Source organism: Aquila chrysaetos, chromosome Z (assembly GCF_900496995.4).
Source record: "Aquila chrysaetos chrysaetos chromosome Z, bAquChr1.4, whole genome shotgun sequence".
NCBI lineage: Eukaryota > Metazoa > Chordata > Aves > Accipitriformes > Accipitridae > Aquila > Aquila chrysaetos.
Genome location: NC_044030.1, coordinates 28,587,988 through 28,607,549, shown reverse-complemented (window position 1 = coordinate 28,607,549; position 19,562 = coordinate 28,587,988). Strand labels below are relative to the sequence as shown.

The 19,562-nt window shown below is 37.7% G+C and overlaps 1 protein-coding gene across 4 annotated transcripts in view; it reads left to right on the top strand.

Moving 5' to 3' along the window:
• The window catches only part of FAM174A (family with sequence similarity 174 member A), a 53,964-nt gene that overhangs the window by 19,227 nt on the left and 15,175 nt on the right, over positions 1 to 19,562 (top strand). Inside the window, exon 4 of one of the 4 annotated variants that reach the window (XR_003921892.2) lies at positions 11,056 to 11,138. The exons of 1 other annotated variant lie outside the window; for it this stretch is intronic. Coding sequence is in view for 2 of the 3 variants with exons in the window: in XM_030004226.2 (XP_029860086.1) it covers positions 11,056 to 11,089 (34 nt within the window). In the remaining variant the exon portion in view is untranslated. 2 more of the 4 variants (XM_030004226.2, XM_030004227.2) reach the window with 2 other exon arrangements.

Genomic DNA, 19,562 nt, shown 5'->3' with positions numbered 1-19,562 from the left:
AACTTCCTCAAGGGGGGCAGCAGTGGCGGAGGTGCTGATCTTTCTCTGGTGACCAGCGATAGGACATGAGGAGATGGAATGAAGCTGCATCAGGAGAAGTTCAGATTGGACATTAGGAAAAGGTTCTTCACTGAGAGGGTGGTCAGTCACTGGAACAGGCTCCCCAGGGAAGTGGTCACGGCACCAAGCCTGTCAGAGTTCAAGGAGCACCTGGACAATGCTCTTAGTCTTACAGTTTAGTTTTAGGTAGTCCTGTGAGGAGCAGGGACTTGATGATCCTTATGGGTCCCTTCCAACTCGAGATACTCTATGATTCTGTATATGGCAAGGACATAGTCTGAGGTCAAAAAAATTATGCCAGAGATCTTTTTGAACTCTTATTCCAAAAGGGCACTTTGTTTATTGATCTTCTTCCCTAAGCCTCATTCTGTTTAATAGAAGCAAATATTCATGCAATGTAGCTTCAGAAAACCTGATCCAAAAAAGGTAGAGGATGAAAAAGTACACATTCTCACCCAAGCTTTTCGTTGTTCATGTTTTAAGGAAAAGCCAGTGTCAGTTCAACAGCTATCCAACTGGATCATGCGTTGTACAAAGAATTACTCATTTCTAACAAACAGACTCTTTATCTCTTCCACAGCGTTTTCTTTAAAAAAAAAAAAAAAAATCCAGCAAAAAAGCTTATAAGTAAGGTAAATAGTATTTATGAGGAATCTTTATGAAATTCCTAATTTTAGGCACTTTAGGCTAGCACAGACTTCTGTAAGAGATTACTTCATTCAAAAACCTGTATGCCACAAATGTTTTGAAACCTGGAGATTCTGCAGGAAAGTGCAATACAGTTGCATTGATCTTATTCTTGAACCTGCATTGGCCACTGACCAAAAAAAGATGCATGGCTAGGTGGATTGCTGTTCAGACCGAATACAGGTGTTCTTATTCTGTACTCTGATAGAGTCCAAAGGCCCCTCGTCTTTCTAAACACAGAAAACACAGTTTTGTGAAGATGTACGTTAAACCTACTGATCAAAGCAGGAACAAATATACTGACATTGTTGCAATGTTTCTGAAAGTTAGTCTTGTACTTCCAAGTATGAAGGTTGTTTAGGTAAGTTGAGAAATCTAGTTCAAAGCTTACTGTCCTTTCTAGTAAATTGGGTTTTAATTTTGTTTTTCCTGATGTGTAGTCTAAATCTTGTTTTTAGTAATTCTAAGCCTATTACACTTAGTGAATGGTAGGAGCTTTGTTCTATTGCAGATCTGCCATATATTTCAAGGTCATTATATTCCCCCTCAGTCTTGTCTAAACAAAGCACCCTCAAATTATTTTGTAGTACTCTTACAGTGTAGGTATGTAATACATTTCATTCTGGAAATGAACTGGCTTGTTCACAGGCTCCATGAATTGCAGTGTTCAAAAGAGAAGATGGTGCTGTTTATGAGATGGCAGCAATGGAAAGTATGTGTGTGATATCAGCATACATAGCCCACATATCCTTATCCTTGCAAAAGATCACTGCCTTTTTTTTTATTTATTTATTGACAGGACTAATGAGGAATCAACTATCTACACACTAATCTCTCTGTGTGGTTGCTAGCACAATGTAAAAGGCTTTCAACCTACCCCAGTAGTGTTGCGGTGAAAGCTTTTGATTAAAGTGTGCTTAAGCATGCTAAATGATATATAAACTTAAAACTTCTGTATGCATGTTGTATCTGGGTATATGGCAATGCTGGACCATGCAAAGAAACCAAGCCAGGAATAATCCAACTTAAATACTGAATGCAGCCTATCTGCATCAGCTCAGTACTCTATCTGGCCTATTTAACATGCCTATTTTTATCCAAGACAGCTTATTTGGATGCATAGATATTTGTGAAGTGCTGTTTTACACCGTATAGATTTAGTTCTCACACAGCAGTAGTTAACAACTTGTTTTTCCTGCTGAAGCAATACTTGGCCTTAATCACTTATGCATCTTATGAGTGCAGAATGCATGTTTGAATTTTTCTGCTGGTATTTGCAGCTGTTGAAATAATGGTTGGTGTTTCCCCTTACACACAGTTTTCCCCCAGAGGAGATGGAAGTGGATGGTCTGAAGTCTTAGCTGTTACCTCAGTGATTGGAGGCTTATGTGTAACTTCCATGGTTTGCATTCAATCCATTTTCTGAATTTTACAAACATAAGAAATTAAAACCTTTTTCCTTCCTCCCCTACCCATATAAAAGATAAGAAGTTGTCACATTTTCAACTGTGGTGCTCTAAATAACTTTTATTGATTTAGGGCCTTAGATTTTGTAGCAGCATCGGAACTGTTCAATGCTAGAAAGTAAACATGCAGAAAATGGGATTCTAAATTAAATATGAATAACTACACATCTGCTTTACATCTGCAAGCAGGGTGGAGGTTCTGGAGCTTTGTTTAGTCCAAGCTAGGACATGACCGCATTCATTTTCCCGGAGGTGCTATGAGAGCAGGGCTTGTTTGCCTGAGCAGCTGTGGTGATTCTGGCTGCAATGTTATATGGTCTCTACTAACATAATACAGAAATACCTGAGCTCCAGTGTGCAATATTGATGTAACTAAAGTGTTTATAGTCTTCTACATATAAATAGCAGAGAGTGATTATTATTTTAATTGATTACTGTGGCAACTCTAGCTGTTCTTAAGAAAAACTCTTAAATTCACTTGTGTTGATACAAGTTTCAAGAAAAAGAAAACTAAAGTAGGATATATGAAAAACTTGTTAATTATAAAATGTGTTGTTCTTTATTTTGCTATTCGAATATAAACTATGTTGTCCTTGGTGCAGATATATCTGTCTTCAGTACCTGTGAAATTGAAATATTTTTCTCAATTTATAACACTGCAGATAATGTTCTGCCCATTTGCATGGCTAGATACCGTAACTCAAATCACAAAAAAATTGTTCGTAACATTTCAAATTTTAAATGAACATAAAAATTCCCATGTTGGATTCAGTTTTGTCTTCTTTCTAAAATCATAAAAGGGCAAAATTCTGATTAAAATTTGCAAGTCACAAAGGTTTGGTTTTGACCTTTTTTTCCCCCTCTGATTCATAATCTAGGACTTTAACCTAACAGTTCTTCCAGAAAAAGGAAATTTTAGGATTGAAGATTCAGGCCATCTAGCTGGGTAATGTTGCAGTTGTCACTGTTCTGTCACCTCAGCTGTGCTTTTAAGTGCAAGGGGTGTTAACGGTCACTGTAGTAAAGTAACCGTGCCTTATGCCAAAGTGTGAGACTTGCCTTGAATATGAAATTTTAGACCAAAATCCTGTTGAAACATTTAGGGTTGTCATTTTGTTTCTTTTCTCACAGCAAACACAAGTTCAGTGTTGGGTAGCATACATACCATTCTCCAGTGGGCAAAAGCAAGAGAAGGGTACTGTGAATGTGTTTTATTTAGCAAAGTTAAATCTACAGCTTCTTAAAATCTGTTTCTAGTTAAATGGCAAGGTGGTAATAGTTGATATTTTCAGGGTTTGACTTGAATATTTGGTTTGGAGGATATTTTTCATTTAAAGTATCAGACTGACAGTGCACTACAGTCTTGTATGTAGAAGAAGCAATATAAACTTTATGCTTCAGAGTGAAGTTGCAACTCTAATAGCAGAAGGAAGAGAGTACATGCTTTGTACAAGCTTAGCCTTTCACCAACAAGACCATTTTGGATTGATAATAGACTATTTTGATCATTATTGCTTGTGCCAATAATGTCCTTTGCACCTTTCAAAATTGTATCTTGTTGACAAGTATCCTAGAAATCTGCATGGCAGACTTGTCAGGGACTCTGTGACCATGCACTGAAATAATAACATCCCCTTAAAAAAAATCTGCAGCAAAGCCTCCAAGGTATGCATGTCTCTCTTCTCCCTAGCTAGCAATCAGGAGTCTAGTACCTAAGGTGTTATTTGATCTCACTAAGAGATCATAGGGATGAAATATGTATGCTATAAGAACTTTATGGACATGGTGAAGTCATATTTTCTAGTTACTTGTACCAGCTTGAAGTTTACAAAATAAACTACTGACTACAGCAAGACTTTCACAAGAGCGTTGGTGTTTGTGGCAAGAAGATGGCACTTTCTCATGCCTAATGCAGAAAGTCCTGAAATACAGAAGGAAAGTCAATGTTCAGCCTATATGTTCTTAATGGGAGAAGCGGTATTTTGGTACCAACAATGATGAAAACAGGACTCACAAGCTTTTATCCCAAGGATACTTCTGGATAATGTTACGGATACATCTGGCACAGTTGTGTGGCTGCGGGTATACTATCAACACTGACAGAGCATCTGTCCACTGATGTTACCAGCCAGAGCTGGGAGCCCACCTTGTAGCGAAATGTTCCTTCCAGAATATACTCCCTAGCACTCTACTATTAGCTGCTTGGCTGAGCTGGCTGGTAGCCCAAGGTTTTGGTTTGCTTTTTTTTTTTTTTTTTAACCTGTCTGTTGTCAGCCAGCAGGGACTTCTCTTCAGCAGCAGCTCTCAAACTGATCTCTAATCAGCCAGGCTTCCTCTTCCTTATCAGCCAAGTATTCAAGAAACATGTTTAGTTTGGGATTCTTTGAGGGCTTTTTTTCCAAGTCATTTGGCCAGTGTAACCCGGAAGTGGACCCCTCCAGTCATGCAGTGAAACTGCTGTGAAGAAGGACTTGGTCTTCACAGCGGGCAAGCTCTGTGAGCTGATCCTAGTAACACAGAGGGAAGTACCCTTCACTGGATAAACAGCTATCCATGGAACACTGATGCAGTACTGCCAACATATTTCTTCACCTTTTATTGCAAATTTAGGTACACTTTGGCACTTGGAAGAGCAACAAAATAATTGCACATAACAACATACGGGTTTTCTGTCTTGGAAAGGCTATAATTTTCTCTCTTTTTTTGTGACATCTAAATGCCACCTTTTACGTGACTGGTTCTGCTGTTAGCTTTTCAAGGAAGAGAGGCTGTGTCCAGATCGCTTGGAGGAATACGAAGTGGAATGGAGGGTCCTGCCTTTGGGGAGCCATGAAAGGAAGGGAAAGGTGAACCTCCTTGCATAGGTATCATTCATAGGTGGCATTAGGATGTACTGGATATATGAAGCAAGTGATTGCATTTTGCTGGACTATGAACAATTCCATGTCTTGCCTTCCCCCTCCTTCCCTCCCTCCTCCTCTGTCTTCCTCCCTCTTTCCACAAATCCACCCCTTTCTATTGTGTAGTAAGTGCTGGCAAGGAGACATATCTGTCCTATGAGATGCCCTCCTGAGGAGGATCACTGTCCAGAAACAATGTATGAACCTGCAAGCCACCAGGTTGGATGGGTTTGCCGTTCCTCATGTGAATTACAAAGTGTGCAGCAGATCATGATAATCCTGCCAGTGCAGAAGGCAAAGCTGGTGTGTATGGAGATGCCTGAAGGCCTAGTTCATAATCACCTGGCAGAAGTTAAGGACCCACTATTTCCAATAGCTTTGATGATTGTACAGAACAACATTAGGCACCAGAGCAACAGAGGTAAGGCAGTGCTGCTGACAATGTTGTAGTTGTTGCCCCATGTTTCAAACAGGTGCTAGCTTATCACAGGAGACAGCTACTGGAGTTCTGATACTCATACACGAGTGTTGTTTACAGCCAGTAGGCTTAATGTAAGTATGCATTAATCACTTCTGCTGAGACAATGCTGTCATTTCACTCTATTCTTTTGATTGTGACAGGAGGCTCCCTGTTGTAGTCACTGGATTTCTTGTCTATGGGCTGGCACTGTTGGATATGTGTCCTGAATTCTGTGGCCCTTACACTAAATGTTTCAGGTGGTGCAACAGACCGTGATTATAATCATGTTAAGCGTGCAGTATCAAACTGCTGTGCTGCTCATCCCTTGAAGGTTAGTGTTGCCTGCTTCAGGATTGCAACAAAAGCCCAGAAAATGCAGATTGCTGAATTCAACATAACACCAGCTCCAACAACTGGCTCAGGAACGTAACCTTCTGCACCCAAAAATTTATGGGTACAGAAGTTGAGGGGATCAGCCTGTATACCTGTAATTTTTTAACAATGGTGGGTGTAGGCTCAAAAACTGCCAACAACTCAAAACTACTTGGACAACAACTTACTCTTTCTTTCTGACCAAGTTCTTGCAGATTCACTAGCTGTCTCTCTTGTGCTTTACTAGATGTCTCTTGAAGTTCTACTTGGTAAAAGCTTTGTCTTCTCTACCTCCACCTTGTAGATCATAGGTTGATGCACCATACTGGCTCAATGAGGTTTGTGTGGACATTGAAGGTAAATGGCAGGCAGAGCTTAAAAACCCTACACGATAGATGAGAAAGGTGCCGATGACTTGGTAGTGAGAAAAGGCCCAGAACAGACTTGCCAAACTTAGAGCAAATCTTGTGAGTTTTGCCTTAGATCCTGCCTTCCTCTGTCTTAAATCTTGATTTAGCAGTCCCTGTGTGTTTTATTAGCGTAGGCATGAGTGGAGATATACTGATATCTTGCCATGTGGGAATGTTATTTGCATACAGGTGAAGCTGTGTAGCCTAAATAAACGCTTGGGAATAATTTGGCCTAGCAGACTGACCTCGATGTAGTCACTCAGGCATGTGCAAACAGGACAGTTTTGTAAGTCTTTGTCTCATATTTGTGACATATTTTTCTAAGGTGAATGCAATCAGGGCAACCAAGCTCATTTCAGACAGACATAAGCTCAAACAAACAGCAGATAATAACATTTTCATTTCAAATCTAGATTTGATGTGAAGGAGTAATCTAGGCATGATGGGTTTATATCTCATTACAATGTATTTAATTCCCTCTTAAGGAGCTCTGGGACAGATTCTTCTACATTCTCAACACAGTGTACTAAGAGGAGAAACAGTTTATTTAAAAGCAGTGTACGCATTTAACTCCAGAATAACCACTACTCACAGCTCTGCCTTGCAATATTCTTACTGGGCATTAATATTTATGCTTATTTCAAACAAACAAACTTATCAGAGCACTTAATCATATGCTAAATTACCACATAGGTCAACTGGACTTAAACTATGTCTAACATCTCTGCTCATCTAAGATCTTGAAGCACTGTAAATTATAGTAATGGAATTCCAGTTTGTCTGGAAAAATCTGGTAACTGTACTAGGCTACTGGAAAGCCATTCCCTAGGGAAGTATGCAGGCAGAAACGATACCCTATTCATGTCAATAAATTATGTGTTACTTAGTAGTACTAAGCGAAATTTGACATACTATAGAGCTTTGGCTCATTCTGAAGTAGATGTATTTAAATGATAACTTACAACATACGAAGAATTTGCAAACCACTTTCACATGTGTGTTGAACAACAGATATTCAGCAGGTTAGACGCTTTAGTGTACCAAGAAGAGGAGCACTCGTTCAACTTAAAAACGACAATTGCATATTTAATGGCAGGGTACAATACTGAAAATTCAACTACATGTTTTATTAAACATTATTCTTTGTTTTGTATTAGAGTAAAAATCAGGTTTCCCTAGGCAATCAAATTCCTTGATATCTTCAAAAATAAATTCACTTGCTTGAAGGTTCTTGTTTGATATGAGTCTGTGTTTAAGACAGATGTAAATCTTTACATGCATTCAATAACATCTGTTCCAAGTAATATTTAATGTCACTAACTGTAAGGGGTTTTTTTGGCCTTCTTCATGATCAGAAGTTTGGTTTTCCCTTTTATGCTGTTCTGCATTTGCTGAGAGTAACTGGTTAGAGGTCTGGTTTTACACACCTCTTTTTTTTTTTAATCTTAAAACCTTTCAAGTTGATCTCTTAGTTGAGAATTAATTGTCAATATGTATAAAGGCATCATTTCAAATAGAAGTTCTCTGACTCTTGTTAGCTTCTCTCACGGCTTGTGCATGTGTGTGTCCACATTGCATGCAAAGAAGTCAAAAATAGTTGAAGTTACAATAAAAGATCAAGTGCTTAAATGTTGGAAAGTATCATACAGGTTTTCTGCGTAAGATTAATTTAATTCTCAGGTATAAACATAATGATAATATCATTATTACTGAATATATAACATTTTTTCCACAGGACTTTCCTTGCTTACTGCAGGGTGAAGAAACTCAATTAATAAATAAATTTTCAGTGTATTGTTTTCCTCACATGTTTGCATGATACAGGCCATATTCCTGAATTCAAATGTATTTCTACATAAGCAATTAATACTTTCCTCTTGGCTTTCCTCCAAGACACCCATGCCAACAGTGGCTTAGACCTTCAAATTAATAAAATCAAATTGTTTTTCACAGAAACACCAAAAGTTATTATTCCCATTTTACAGATAGGGTACTGAGACTGTGAGAGACTAAAGTGTTACTATTATAGTAAATCTGCTTCAGTTCAAACAGCTAGAAATGATTCTTCAGGGTGTTGAAGCATTTCACATGCTCTAAGTATGTGTTGTTTTATTCATCATTGTGTTGCAAGAACTTTTGCAGATCAGAGCCAGAATCTTCATTTGATCATTCAGAAAATGAGAAATGCATAGGGAGGGACAAAGTGGACAAATTTTGAGTTAAAAGATTGTTTAGTATCAACTGGAAACTCAGTGGCAGAGCCTGGAGTAGAATCTGTTTCTGTAGAGTGTTGTTCAATTTTGTTTCCCTTTTTTTTCCTTTTAACCTTGTCATAAAGTGCATAGATCTTTAATCACCATGTATCCTTAGTTCCTCGAGTGCACTCCATCTGGTATGCTGAATGAAGCAGGGTCCTTTGGGAAAAATACATTCTGATTATGTAATTAAGGACTGTATTGCAGTGTATATGCACAAGGGGGCAACTTTCTTTTGGTATGGTTAAAGAAAAGTTATTTATCTTTGGAGAACTCAGCTAGTAATCAGGAGAAAAAAAGGAGGATGAACTTGGGAACTGTTAAATTTGTGATTGTTTTGGAAGGGAATATTTTATTGAAGATTCTTCTGAAGGAAGAGGGATTTCTTTGAGGGTAAGGGATATGATATGGTGTGAAGAGAAGAAAGACCAGTCTTTGGAGTATGCTTTCTGCAGGTTTCAGCTTCATTCTCTAAGAGAAACTGAATTGATTTGCTTTCAATAAGCTGTTACAAAGCTGGATCTGTGAACTGCATGAATTATCTAGAATTCAATAGTTATTGCTCAAGGATGACTGGGTAGAAATTTAGTGCTTGGCAGGCTGAAATGTTGAAGGAACCATTTATCTGGCAGGAGTAAATTTTATATTCTGTCTGAGGATATGCTTTACTCCAGTTTGTAATAGATGCTTGTCAGCAGTCTGGCTTGCTGCGGTACAGCTATGTGCTCTGTTTTGTAGACACCTGGTTTGTTTTATTCCCAGCCACTTGTATTTGGTTTTATTCTTTACCTACAAAATGTTTCTAATAAGAAGGATAAAGGTGCCTCAGGTAGAATCAACGATTTGCTGTGTATGGTTCAACATAAATGGTTCAACATAGATATAATAACAGACCAAGAGCTTGGAAACTAAGCAGGCTAAGCAGACAAGGGATAATAGACAAGAAGCAGCAGTGTCTTCATTTTACAGCTACAAGATGTACTGTCCACTACCAACTGCCACAAACTGCATCTGGTAGGGCAAATCATAAACTCTGCTAGTCTAACCACTTCTGATCTTTCACTAAAGAAAAGTGAGAGCAGAAGCTTTCCTTTTATTTTTCTTATGAAAAGATGTTACATCCCCTTTATTTAGAGATGTGACAACTTTATTTTTAAAAGGATGTAACAACTTTAAGTTGTTAAGTTTTTAAGTAAGGTGTCTTTTCTGAACTAGGGAAAGATACATCCTGTCTTACTGTGTAACACAAATTAGATGGTTGGACTTGGTCTTCCTGTACTAAAGTAGATTCTATTGGATGGCTAATGAGTGTAGTTCTATGTAAATAAATAATGAAATATGAGAATAAGAAGGGTCATTTTTATTCTGAATGAGGAATTACCTTACCAGTAATGCCTGAACACCTAACTAACAGGAACTCTGGGGATGATGGATTCCAGAGGACACTGCAGAGTTTACCCACAATCTGTGCAATCCCTGGGCTGGACTAAAAGATGAGTTAGGGGACCTGCTGCTGGCCAGGGAGTGATTGCTCCAGCATGTCAGTCCTAAACATAATTATGGATGTTTAGGGCAAAGAGGAGGAGAAATTAACGCACCAGATTCCCATTTGCATGTCCAAGAGTAATACTGGTTGGTCATACTGCGTTGAATGTGGACAGACAGGACATTTTAGGGAGGCTGAGTCAGAGCAGCTGCAAGTGAAAAGTGCTTGCAGCAAACGGAGAGGCAGCATTTGACTTCCCACAGTCAGAGGTCTTGAAAAGAATTTGGATCCCTCAGCCACACAAGGGACAAACACACTTAATGAATTTCAGTGCTGCTGCTTGGCTCTTCTAGGCCACAGCAGCAGCAGGAAGTAGTGGATAGCCAGGAATTAATGTTACTGGTGACTTAATCCTTCTGAAAGGAAGTTGAATCCCTAAAAACAGATGTGTATATAGAGCTCCACTTTGCAGATCAACCTAAGTATGTGGGAAAATTAGAATGCATATTTGCTAATACTTAGTTGGAGTCGCTTCAATGTTAAGCAGTTTATGTTTGTTGTTTGGTATCCAAGGTTTCCATGCCTGATTCATTTCCTTCCTTTCCTTTGGTTTCATTCTCTATGGGAATAAACACTTTTCCATATTTTTTTTCTTTTTTCCTCGTTAAAGAAAAAATCCTTGACTTCCTGATGCGTAATAGCTTAGAAATTCTAGGGATCATCCTTAGTCATTTTCTTGGCCACAGGGTGGCAGCACCAAGGGTCAAGCCCCGGGGTCCCTATTTCAAGGGGATCACCAGGACCTGGAGGGAGGAATAAGGAGCACCAAACCCTCCGATGAGCCCCCATTCAACTGTAGGACTCTCAATACCTCCTTTTACTTTTTGTTTGGAGTCTCAATTCTTAAGCAGAGTGCAAATTCTGATTTCAGGTTTGTTAACAAATGGCATCTCTGACAGGTTGCTACAAGACCTCAGTGCCCCAAATCAATGATGATGTTAACTTTTGCTGAAAGTGGCAGGAAATAAGTATTCAAGTGAAAGATAGGACTTTTTTCAAGCTGTCAAGGAGGAAAGCAAATAGGATGCAGCAGCTAATCAACTAGGAGAATGAGTTTTCCAAATTTGCTCCAGAATTTGCTACAGAACAGTGAATAAGTGAATACCAGGAACAAGACTTTCAAATATATTTCAGGTATGAAGGATGAGGAGAAAAAAATAATTTTCATTACATTTAGATAAGATGATACATTTTACTTAAAAAATTATCTTATTGTTCTCAGTTGAGAACAGCTGAAGTTACCCTTCTCTAAGAGATAATGCTATTTTTAGAGTGATGTATTAGTATTAAAATGATTAGTATTAAAATAATGTATTTTAAGTATAGTGATTTTAGAATTATGATTAAAAATGTAACAGAACTACTGTATGTCTTATAAAATATACTATAAAATTTCCACTGTACCATATATCTGTATTTTGGAGAACTTTGGCTTACATGAGATGTTATTTAGACCAATGAAGTACAATTTTACTTTTGTTCCTCTGAAGAAATACTTTCATATTGTAAAGAAAGTATTTCTTCTAAAATATGGCCAATATTGTTCCATCAAATGACTCATGTGTTGTCTATTAAGGGAAAATATTAAGTGGTTCTTTGTTTCCTCAAAGAAGCCAGGGTTCTTTTTTTTTTAGGCTTGCCTTTGGACAACTAAAGGATGACAAACCCCATTTACTGAAAATTTAAATACTGCTGAAAATGTGTTTTGCTTGCATTTATTATGATTCTTCTGTTCTTTTTCCTAGCAAGAATTACATCCTGAGTTTTATTAGTGTCTAATGAGCGGGAATCCTGGTGAAAACAAGTTAAAGATCCCTTTAAATGCCCTACAAATATTCACTTGAATCCTATTTTATGTAGTGTGCCTGCTGGCAGGAGTGATTTATAACTGATTTATAAGGGAAAAGACTAATGCATTTAAATAGAAGCACCAAAAGCCACAACTCTGCCACAATGTGCAGAACGTGCAGAACTGTACCCTGTATGTTACGTTATCTCAGATACCTTCATTTAAGCAGACTGTCAAATTCTTTAAGCTATGAATTATGAAAGACATAATTCTTCAGAAATCAAGCTATTCTCACAGAATATTGATGGCTTTTCATCATTATGATTGTAAATGGCAGTTTCACAACTTAGAGAGCAACCATGTTTTCGCATAAACTATTTAAACACTATCATCCTGACTTTTACAGCAAAACAAGCTGCGTTGCTACTCATGTTCTCCTGAACTCATAATCTCCTGAACATAGAAGAAGCAGTTTTATCCTTTGTCCATCTATGAATGTAATCTTTTTAGTTTGACACATGAACTACATGTCTGTGTTAACATTATTTCTTTAAAGCAAGCACCCTACTCCACTCTAAGTGTTATACCAAGAAAAAATAGTTGAGCGTACTGTGGGAGAAAGTACAGTATGCAAAGGTGTCTCCCTCAAAACACTAAGGAATATCTCTAATCACACTAATAAATTGTCCACTGAAGAAAATAGATAAAGAAAGTGGAAAGGAAGTGTGTGAACTCCACTGGGACAGGTACAACACACTGATGTGTTGTTTGAGATTGGTTCAGGAGACAATTATCTCTGAAGAATCCTAATTTGGCATTTTTTCAGTGGGTGGACAATTTAATACTATTTTTGTGGCATATGAAAAATGCCAATAGGCAATATACCTGCATATCTCTCATGGTGGATTCTGAGATAGAAACTTAGGTCAAAGTAGAGTGTGGCATACATAAAACAACTTAATGGAGTGGGCATGTTCAAATACTTGTTTTTGTAGGGAAAAAATGCCCTGCACAATTCTTCCCTGAAGTGATTTGTACTAGTATGAAAATGCATTTATTTTCCATATTACTAATTTTTCAGTTTTATGGTCATTTCAGCATGGAAATTCCTGTAGCTCAGCTTACAGTTTTGAAATGGAAAATGGAGGGTGAAGAAAAACTATGAAGATATGGACTTAGATCTGTGAATTTGCACTAAATAATATAATATGGGGTTTGACCCAGAATAATTACAGAAATGAGTAGATAATCGTCAATAATGGGCTCAGTTGTAAAGGGTTTTGTGATGCCCTTTTTCCAACAAATGGGTAGACATGGCTGAATCTTGCTGTAATAGAGTTACAAGTGACTGTAAGTACTGCAGAGGTCTCGCTCTGGTTTAACCATTCTTTTTCAGGCTGTTAAACCTTTCTTCATGTTGCAACAGTGGATCTTGAATCAACCTATTTATTCATCCAGATTGCATCTGAAAAACGGGACATCCAACACAGTGATTATTGTGTTTGTGAAACAACTGAAAAAAACCATGTAAAATTCAACAGAGTATATGTGTCAGAAACATGGCCTTGAGGTTAAATATTTTTCACTGCCTGCTGCTTTATAAAACAGGTTTTATTCACATATGTTGTAATTCTTTATTGTGTGATAATGCTTTTTATTTATAAATATAATCTGGAGTATTGTACTGCTTCCTTTTGTGTCCACTGTGATAGTAAACTGAATTAATGGAAATAGTGTTGCAGGTGCTTTGTCATTCATTCATGTTAAAGTAGAGAAAAATGCATTTATATTCAAAACCGATGCGAAGAACTAAAATGAAATTAATCTTGCTGACATCCTAGATCAGGCTAGGAAAGCTAGAATCAAGTTTAAATTGGGCTTATAATGAGATTAGGCCTTCTGTAGCCTTACTGTTGTAAGTACATAAGGAAAGAAATTTACATGCAGTATTTTAGCATCTGTTGGCCTGCCACTCTTAAAAACAGGTTTTACAGTCAAAATTATGGAATACGTATTTTCAAAGTCCTTTTCTTGTCAGTAGTGTCCAAATCTGAATGACCATGTCATTGTATTTAGATTCTAACAATACACTCCTATTTAAAAATATCCACCCTTATCTTTTTAAATAATGTGCTACTGTTTTTAGTTTCCCGTTTCCTTTTGATCTAAGTTCATTGTTTAGAACTTGCTTCGTTTTATATTTACTCTGGTAAGGTAGATCTTTGAGAACTTTCTATTTCTTCACCAAAGTCTTTCTTTTACAACGGGAAGACCCCAAGTGACCAGTACCTTTCTTCAGTCAAGATGAATACCTTCCATTTCTTCTGCAGTTGCTGGCCATTTGTTTGTATAGTTAATCTCCAATTATTCATCTTCTGTGAACCACTTTTATAACAACAATACCATTGCTTTTGTAAAAGCGTACTTAGTGGAGTGTACTGGTGGCTGTGTAACCAAATGGTAGGAATTCACTGGACACAATAATATTTAATAAATGAAATCCTAACTTAAATACAGCTAGTGCTAGCATACTAGCATACACTAGCATTCTTGCATACTGTGTAAGTTAGTATATGCTATTGTTGTAATGCAGGAAGTTAGCAATTGTTTTAATGTGCTTGGTTATATTTCACACCAGAATATTATTTCTAAACATATCATTATGATATGCAGGTGATAACTACTTCTGTGTTACTCTGTAGTCTGCAAATCACCAAACTTTGATCTGTCTGCATCTTAAAAAGTTGGAAAGAGAAATACAACTAAACCATCAGAAAAAGGTAAGAATTAGAATCTGATGAATCATAGAATCAGAATATCTTGAGTTGAAAGAGACCCATAAGGATCATTGAGACCAACTCCCTGCTCCTCGCAGGACTACCTAAAGCTAAACTAACCTAAGAGCGTTGTCCAGACACTACTTGAACTCTGACAGGCTTGGTGCTGTGTCCACTTCCCTGGGGAGCCTGTTCCAGTGACCGACCACCCTCTCAGTGAAGAACCTTTTCCTAATGTCCAATCTGAACTTCCCCTGACACAGCTTCATTCCATCTCCTCGTGTCCTATCACTGGTCACCAGAAAGAGGAGATCAGCACCTCCCCTCCACTGCCCACCTTAAGGACGTTGTAGACTGCAATGAGCTCACCCCTCAGCCTTCTCTTCTCCAAGCTGGGAAGGGTCAAGACAACAAAAATGAAAGGACAAGAAAACAAAAATGAAATTAACTAGCAACATCATTGATTGCACATTGCATTTTCAGTCCAGCATTTTGAGTTTCATTACTGTTTTGAACTCAGAACTTACTGAAGACTAAATCTTTTTTTATAGACACTGACATTCATTGTTAATCCATTTCTAAACTGGGATTTCTGCTTCTCTCATCCCCTCGCTTCTCAACATTTAGCTGGTCTTCAGCTCGTTTTACTCCTTCATCACTGTTATCTTTTGGCCTATGGATTCTTGGCTGCCTTCTGTGATCCTAAGCTAACACCCCAATGGGATATACATGAGTAAATACTGGGAAACTTAGGTATTTTGCAGGCTGTAAAACTACTAGGTAGTACTCAGTGTTGCACGTGAGAAACAATGTCAGGGCAAGACTTTACATCTCTGTTAATTCCTTTGAGCTGATAGACTCTACAGTGTAATAAAAATGCAAACTAAAATGGTTATTATTTGTAAAGAGAATCTTCTTCTGTTTTGTACCCCACTGGACCACACTAATCACTTTGATCATATGATTCATGCCTCCTTTTGAACCTCGTTAATTTAGGCCTCTCTTTCCATAGGAAACGTGGTTAGACTGTTTCTTGAGTAAGTAGGAGAGTTCTGGATTTCTGCCTGAATCTAGATGGAAGCTTTTGAAATTATTTCTGTAAGACTATTACCCTTTTTTTTGGACTGGTACATGAAGCATAAGTGCAGCTGGCACTTTAATTTCCTCCTTTTGGCTACAAAGTAAAACCAGTATAAAATGATGAGGGCAGGAGACAAGGAAGTGTCAGCCTGGGTAGAGAAAAGCAAAGTTCTCAGATCCTTCACCACCCCTGAAGGTAGAATCCAGAGAGGAAGGGAGCTGGAGAAGTGCAAGGGTGGAAGATTTAGTGGAAGAGAGGCACCCTGTGGCAATAAAAATGGAAATAGAAAAAGAGAAGTATCAAAGAGAAGACTAAAAGAAAGATCAGCACTGCTGGTTAAATTTTCTTACATGAAATGCAATGTGTTCAGTGTCCAGGAGGAAAATGAAGCAGGTAAGGATTCCTGTAGACAATGTATGCAGTAAGTTCTGAGAACACGCATAGTGCAGTCATTTTCCATCTCATTAGTTCCCATAAGATCCCATACTTAATGTAAGCAGATTTTTATCATTGCTGACACCAAACTTTCCTAATAGATTTCAGACAGGACCCAGGTGCTGAAAATAGGAGGATGGTCATTTTATTCTTTTAGAGGAAGAAAAAGACAGAGAGTCTGCTAGAAAGAATGCAAGGATTTTGTTTCCTTAACACACATTTTGAAAGACTTCATAAAAAGGAAATTGAAAAAGTCAGAGGTTATTCATATTTATTTAAATGGTATTTAGTATTTCCTACTCTCTTTGACTATACCACTGCATAAATTATTTTCTTTTTCAAATCACACCATGGTCTTTGAAGACCATGTCTCACCTCACATATTTGCGTAACTTTTCAGGGCTAGATTTCTAAAAGGACTTAAAATAGGTCTTAAACACAACTGCTATTCTCCTCATCTTAGTGCAACATCTAGTTCCATAAAATTCTTCCTCAGTTGCTGCCCATTCCTGCAAAGACACAAAATTGGGCATCCCAGTTTTCAATCTTGATGTCATTAAAGTACCTGAAGGCTTAATGGTGCCATGCAGTACATCTCAGCACAGGCTAAGGTTCTGCACAAAACAGTATGAGGAGACGGTATGCCACCTGCCACCTCACCTAGCCAGTAGCTCCCAGGCAAGGTCAGATAAATGGCTCCTGATCATGGCAACACAATAGGCAGAAGAGTTTGAGAGCTGAGAGAGATTTTGACTAAGTTCAGGCAATGCTATGTTCTTTGTAAAGGATACTTTCCCTGTCTCATCTCCCATCTTACTTCAATTGGTTTTCCCAATTCTTGTTTTGTCATGGCAGTATAGTCTATGAATCTACTGTCATCTGCAATATACTTTGTCTCAACCCCTCAGCAGTTTGTCTAGCTCCTGTGCAAACAAAAGCTCTGTTCTCTCAGGTTTTGAGACAGGCTAGGACAAGGTTTTAAACTGAAAGAGGGTAGATTTAGATTAGCTATAGGGAGGAAATTTTTTACAGTGAGCGTGGTGAGACCCTGAAACAGGTTGCCCAGAGAAGTTGTGGATACCCCATCATTGGAAGTGTTCAAGGTCAGGCTGGATGGGGTTTTGAGCAACCTAATCTAGTGAAAGGTGTCCCTGCCCCATGGCAGGGGGGTTGGACAAGGTGATCTTTAAAGGTCCCTTCCAACCCAAACCAGTCTGTGATTCCATGATTCTAAGTTACAATAAAACCTAGTATTTAGGTTAGCTGCTTCTCCCAGGAGGAGAGCATCAGTTTTGTGACATATGTAGTCCTCTGAAAGAGAAGATTCTTCCCAGAGAAAAGTCTCTCATATCTCAGGCAGTTGGCAGCTGTCTAAAATGAGCTTATTGCTGTGTTTTAGATAAAAACTAATGCTGGCCATGAATAGGCCTCATATGCTTCTGTGCAATAAACATATCCTCAGTGATGAGGTATTTACAGAGTGGTGCATCATAGTTGCAATAGTGTATTGGTTTGATACACTTTTATGCAGGTGAACAGTTTTTTTAAAAAAGTGGCTGAATTCTTTGAATTTTCAATAGAATATTAAGGACGGATTTTAGCTGGGGTTTTTATTGCTGACTGTGTGACATGTCAGCAACATCACAAGCTGTCTATATGTTCTCGGTATAGATTTACAAATATGAGAACTCTGTCAGGTGTGAATATGTCATGCCAACATCACTGAATCTTCCCACGTTTAATGTATTTGTGCTATTACCAAGTCAAGATGGATGGAGTAGGGAATCTCTACTTGGAGACAGTTGAAAGTCCATACAAACATGGAAGGAAATGAATGAAGCTATTGGGCTATGAATACATTTTCAGAACATTTCATTTAGCAAATTTCAGAACAAACTGGATTCTCATCAGTCATGTTCTGTTGCTTTTAAATCAGCAAGGACTCAGAAGAACATTAGATTAAATATTCCCTACAAACATTTCTAGATGCTGGAACTTGACTGAATATATCATGCTCCTAATGGCCCTTGAGACAGTTCTGCTCAGTTAATACTCTCCAGACAATTTTAAGGCATAGTTCAGGAGTTAGTATGGGCCAGAACAGCAGGGTTGTGTTTCAAACAGATATTTTACATGTCTACAAGTTTTGTATGAGGAAAAAAAAAATTACCATAATTTGATAGAAAATAAATGTGGGATCACTGGAGACACTTGTTAGAATATTTCAATATGGGGATGACTATGGAGGATCCAACTGCCTGAAATCAGTACCCATCACTACAGACTAAAAATATTAGTTTGGAAATGTTGCTAGCCAAAAATATAATCTGTTGAAGGTAAAATGTTATATAGAAAAATGTTTATTTCTCCGAAAATATTTTCTGTTTTAAAAAAAGTTTTATAATTCTTATTTTCTTTCCAAGAAAAAAAAAAAAGTCACACTTTTTTCAATTCCTGATATGAAGCAAAATTTCAAGTCCCAAGTAGGCATTTGTCCTTCCATCTTATGTCTTAATTTAATTTGAAATTTCATTTGAAATACTGAGTCAAATATTGAAATGTTACTTTAAAGTAATGAAATGTTTAATTTCAGTGAATTCTGAAAAATCATTTCAGAGCATATTTGCATCTGCAAAATGTCTATATATTTCAATTTTGTCCTAATTTGAAAGAACAATTTTTGTGCTATTGAAAATTTCCAAAGGGCAAAAACGCCCTTGTATAACCTGGTCAACCTTTTGTTTATTTCCCCCTAGCCCCACAGGTCTGTTTCTTTTTCATGAAGTACAAGCCCAGAAGAGGTTTTCATGAAATTCAATTACTGAAGGCAAATCTGAGGTTTTGCTTGCACAAGCTTGATCTTGTAGTTCCAATAAACCTGATTTTTAGACTTCAAGGAAGACATTGTTGGGCTCAGCACAGCAGGAACTAGACTTTAAGAAAAACCTCATTCCCATTTAGGCACTTAAATAGCTGATGGATTTTCAGAAAAATTCAGCTCTTATTGTGATACTGATGGTCAAATTTTTGAGAGAAGTGAGAGAGTTTTAACAAGCATGTCTGGCTGTAACAAAAGAACTTTCTATTAAAACCAATAATAGTTGCTTTCGTTCCAAAAATGTAGCTTATAGGTAGCCTTGAAGGGGTTCAGACAAGCTCCCAGCAGAAAAATGAATCATTAAACATGACATACTAGAATAGAGCTGAATAAGCAACCAAAATATGTGCTTGGCAGCAGAGATGTCTGGAATTTTATTGGGTTTTTTTTTTTACTTCTCTTTCTCTCTGCTGCATCTGTTTGTGATGGGAGATGAGATGACAAAT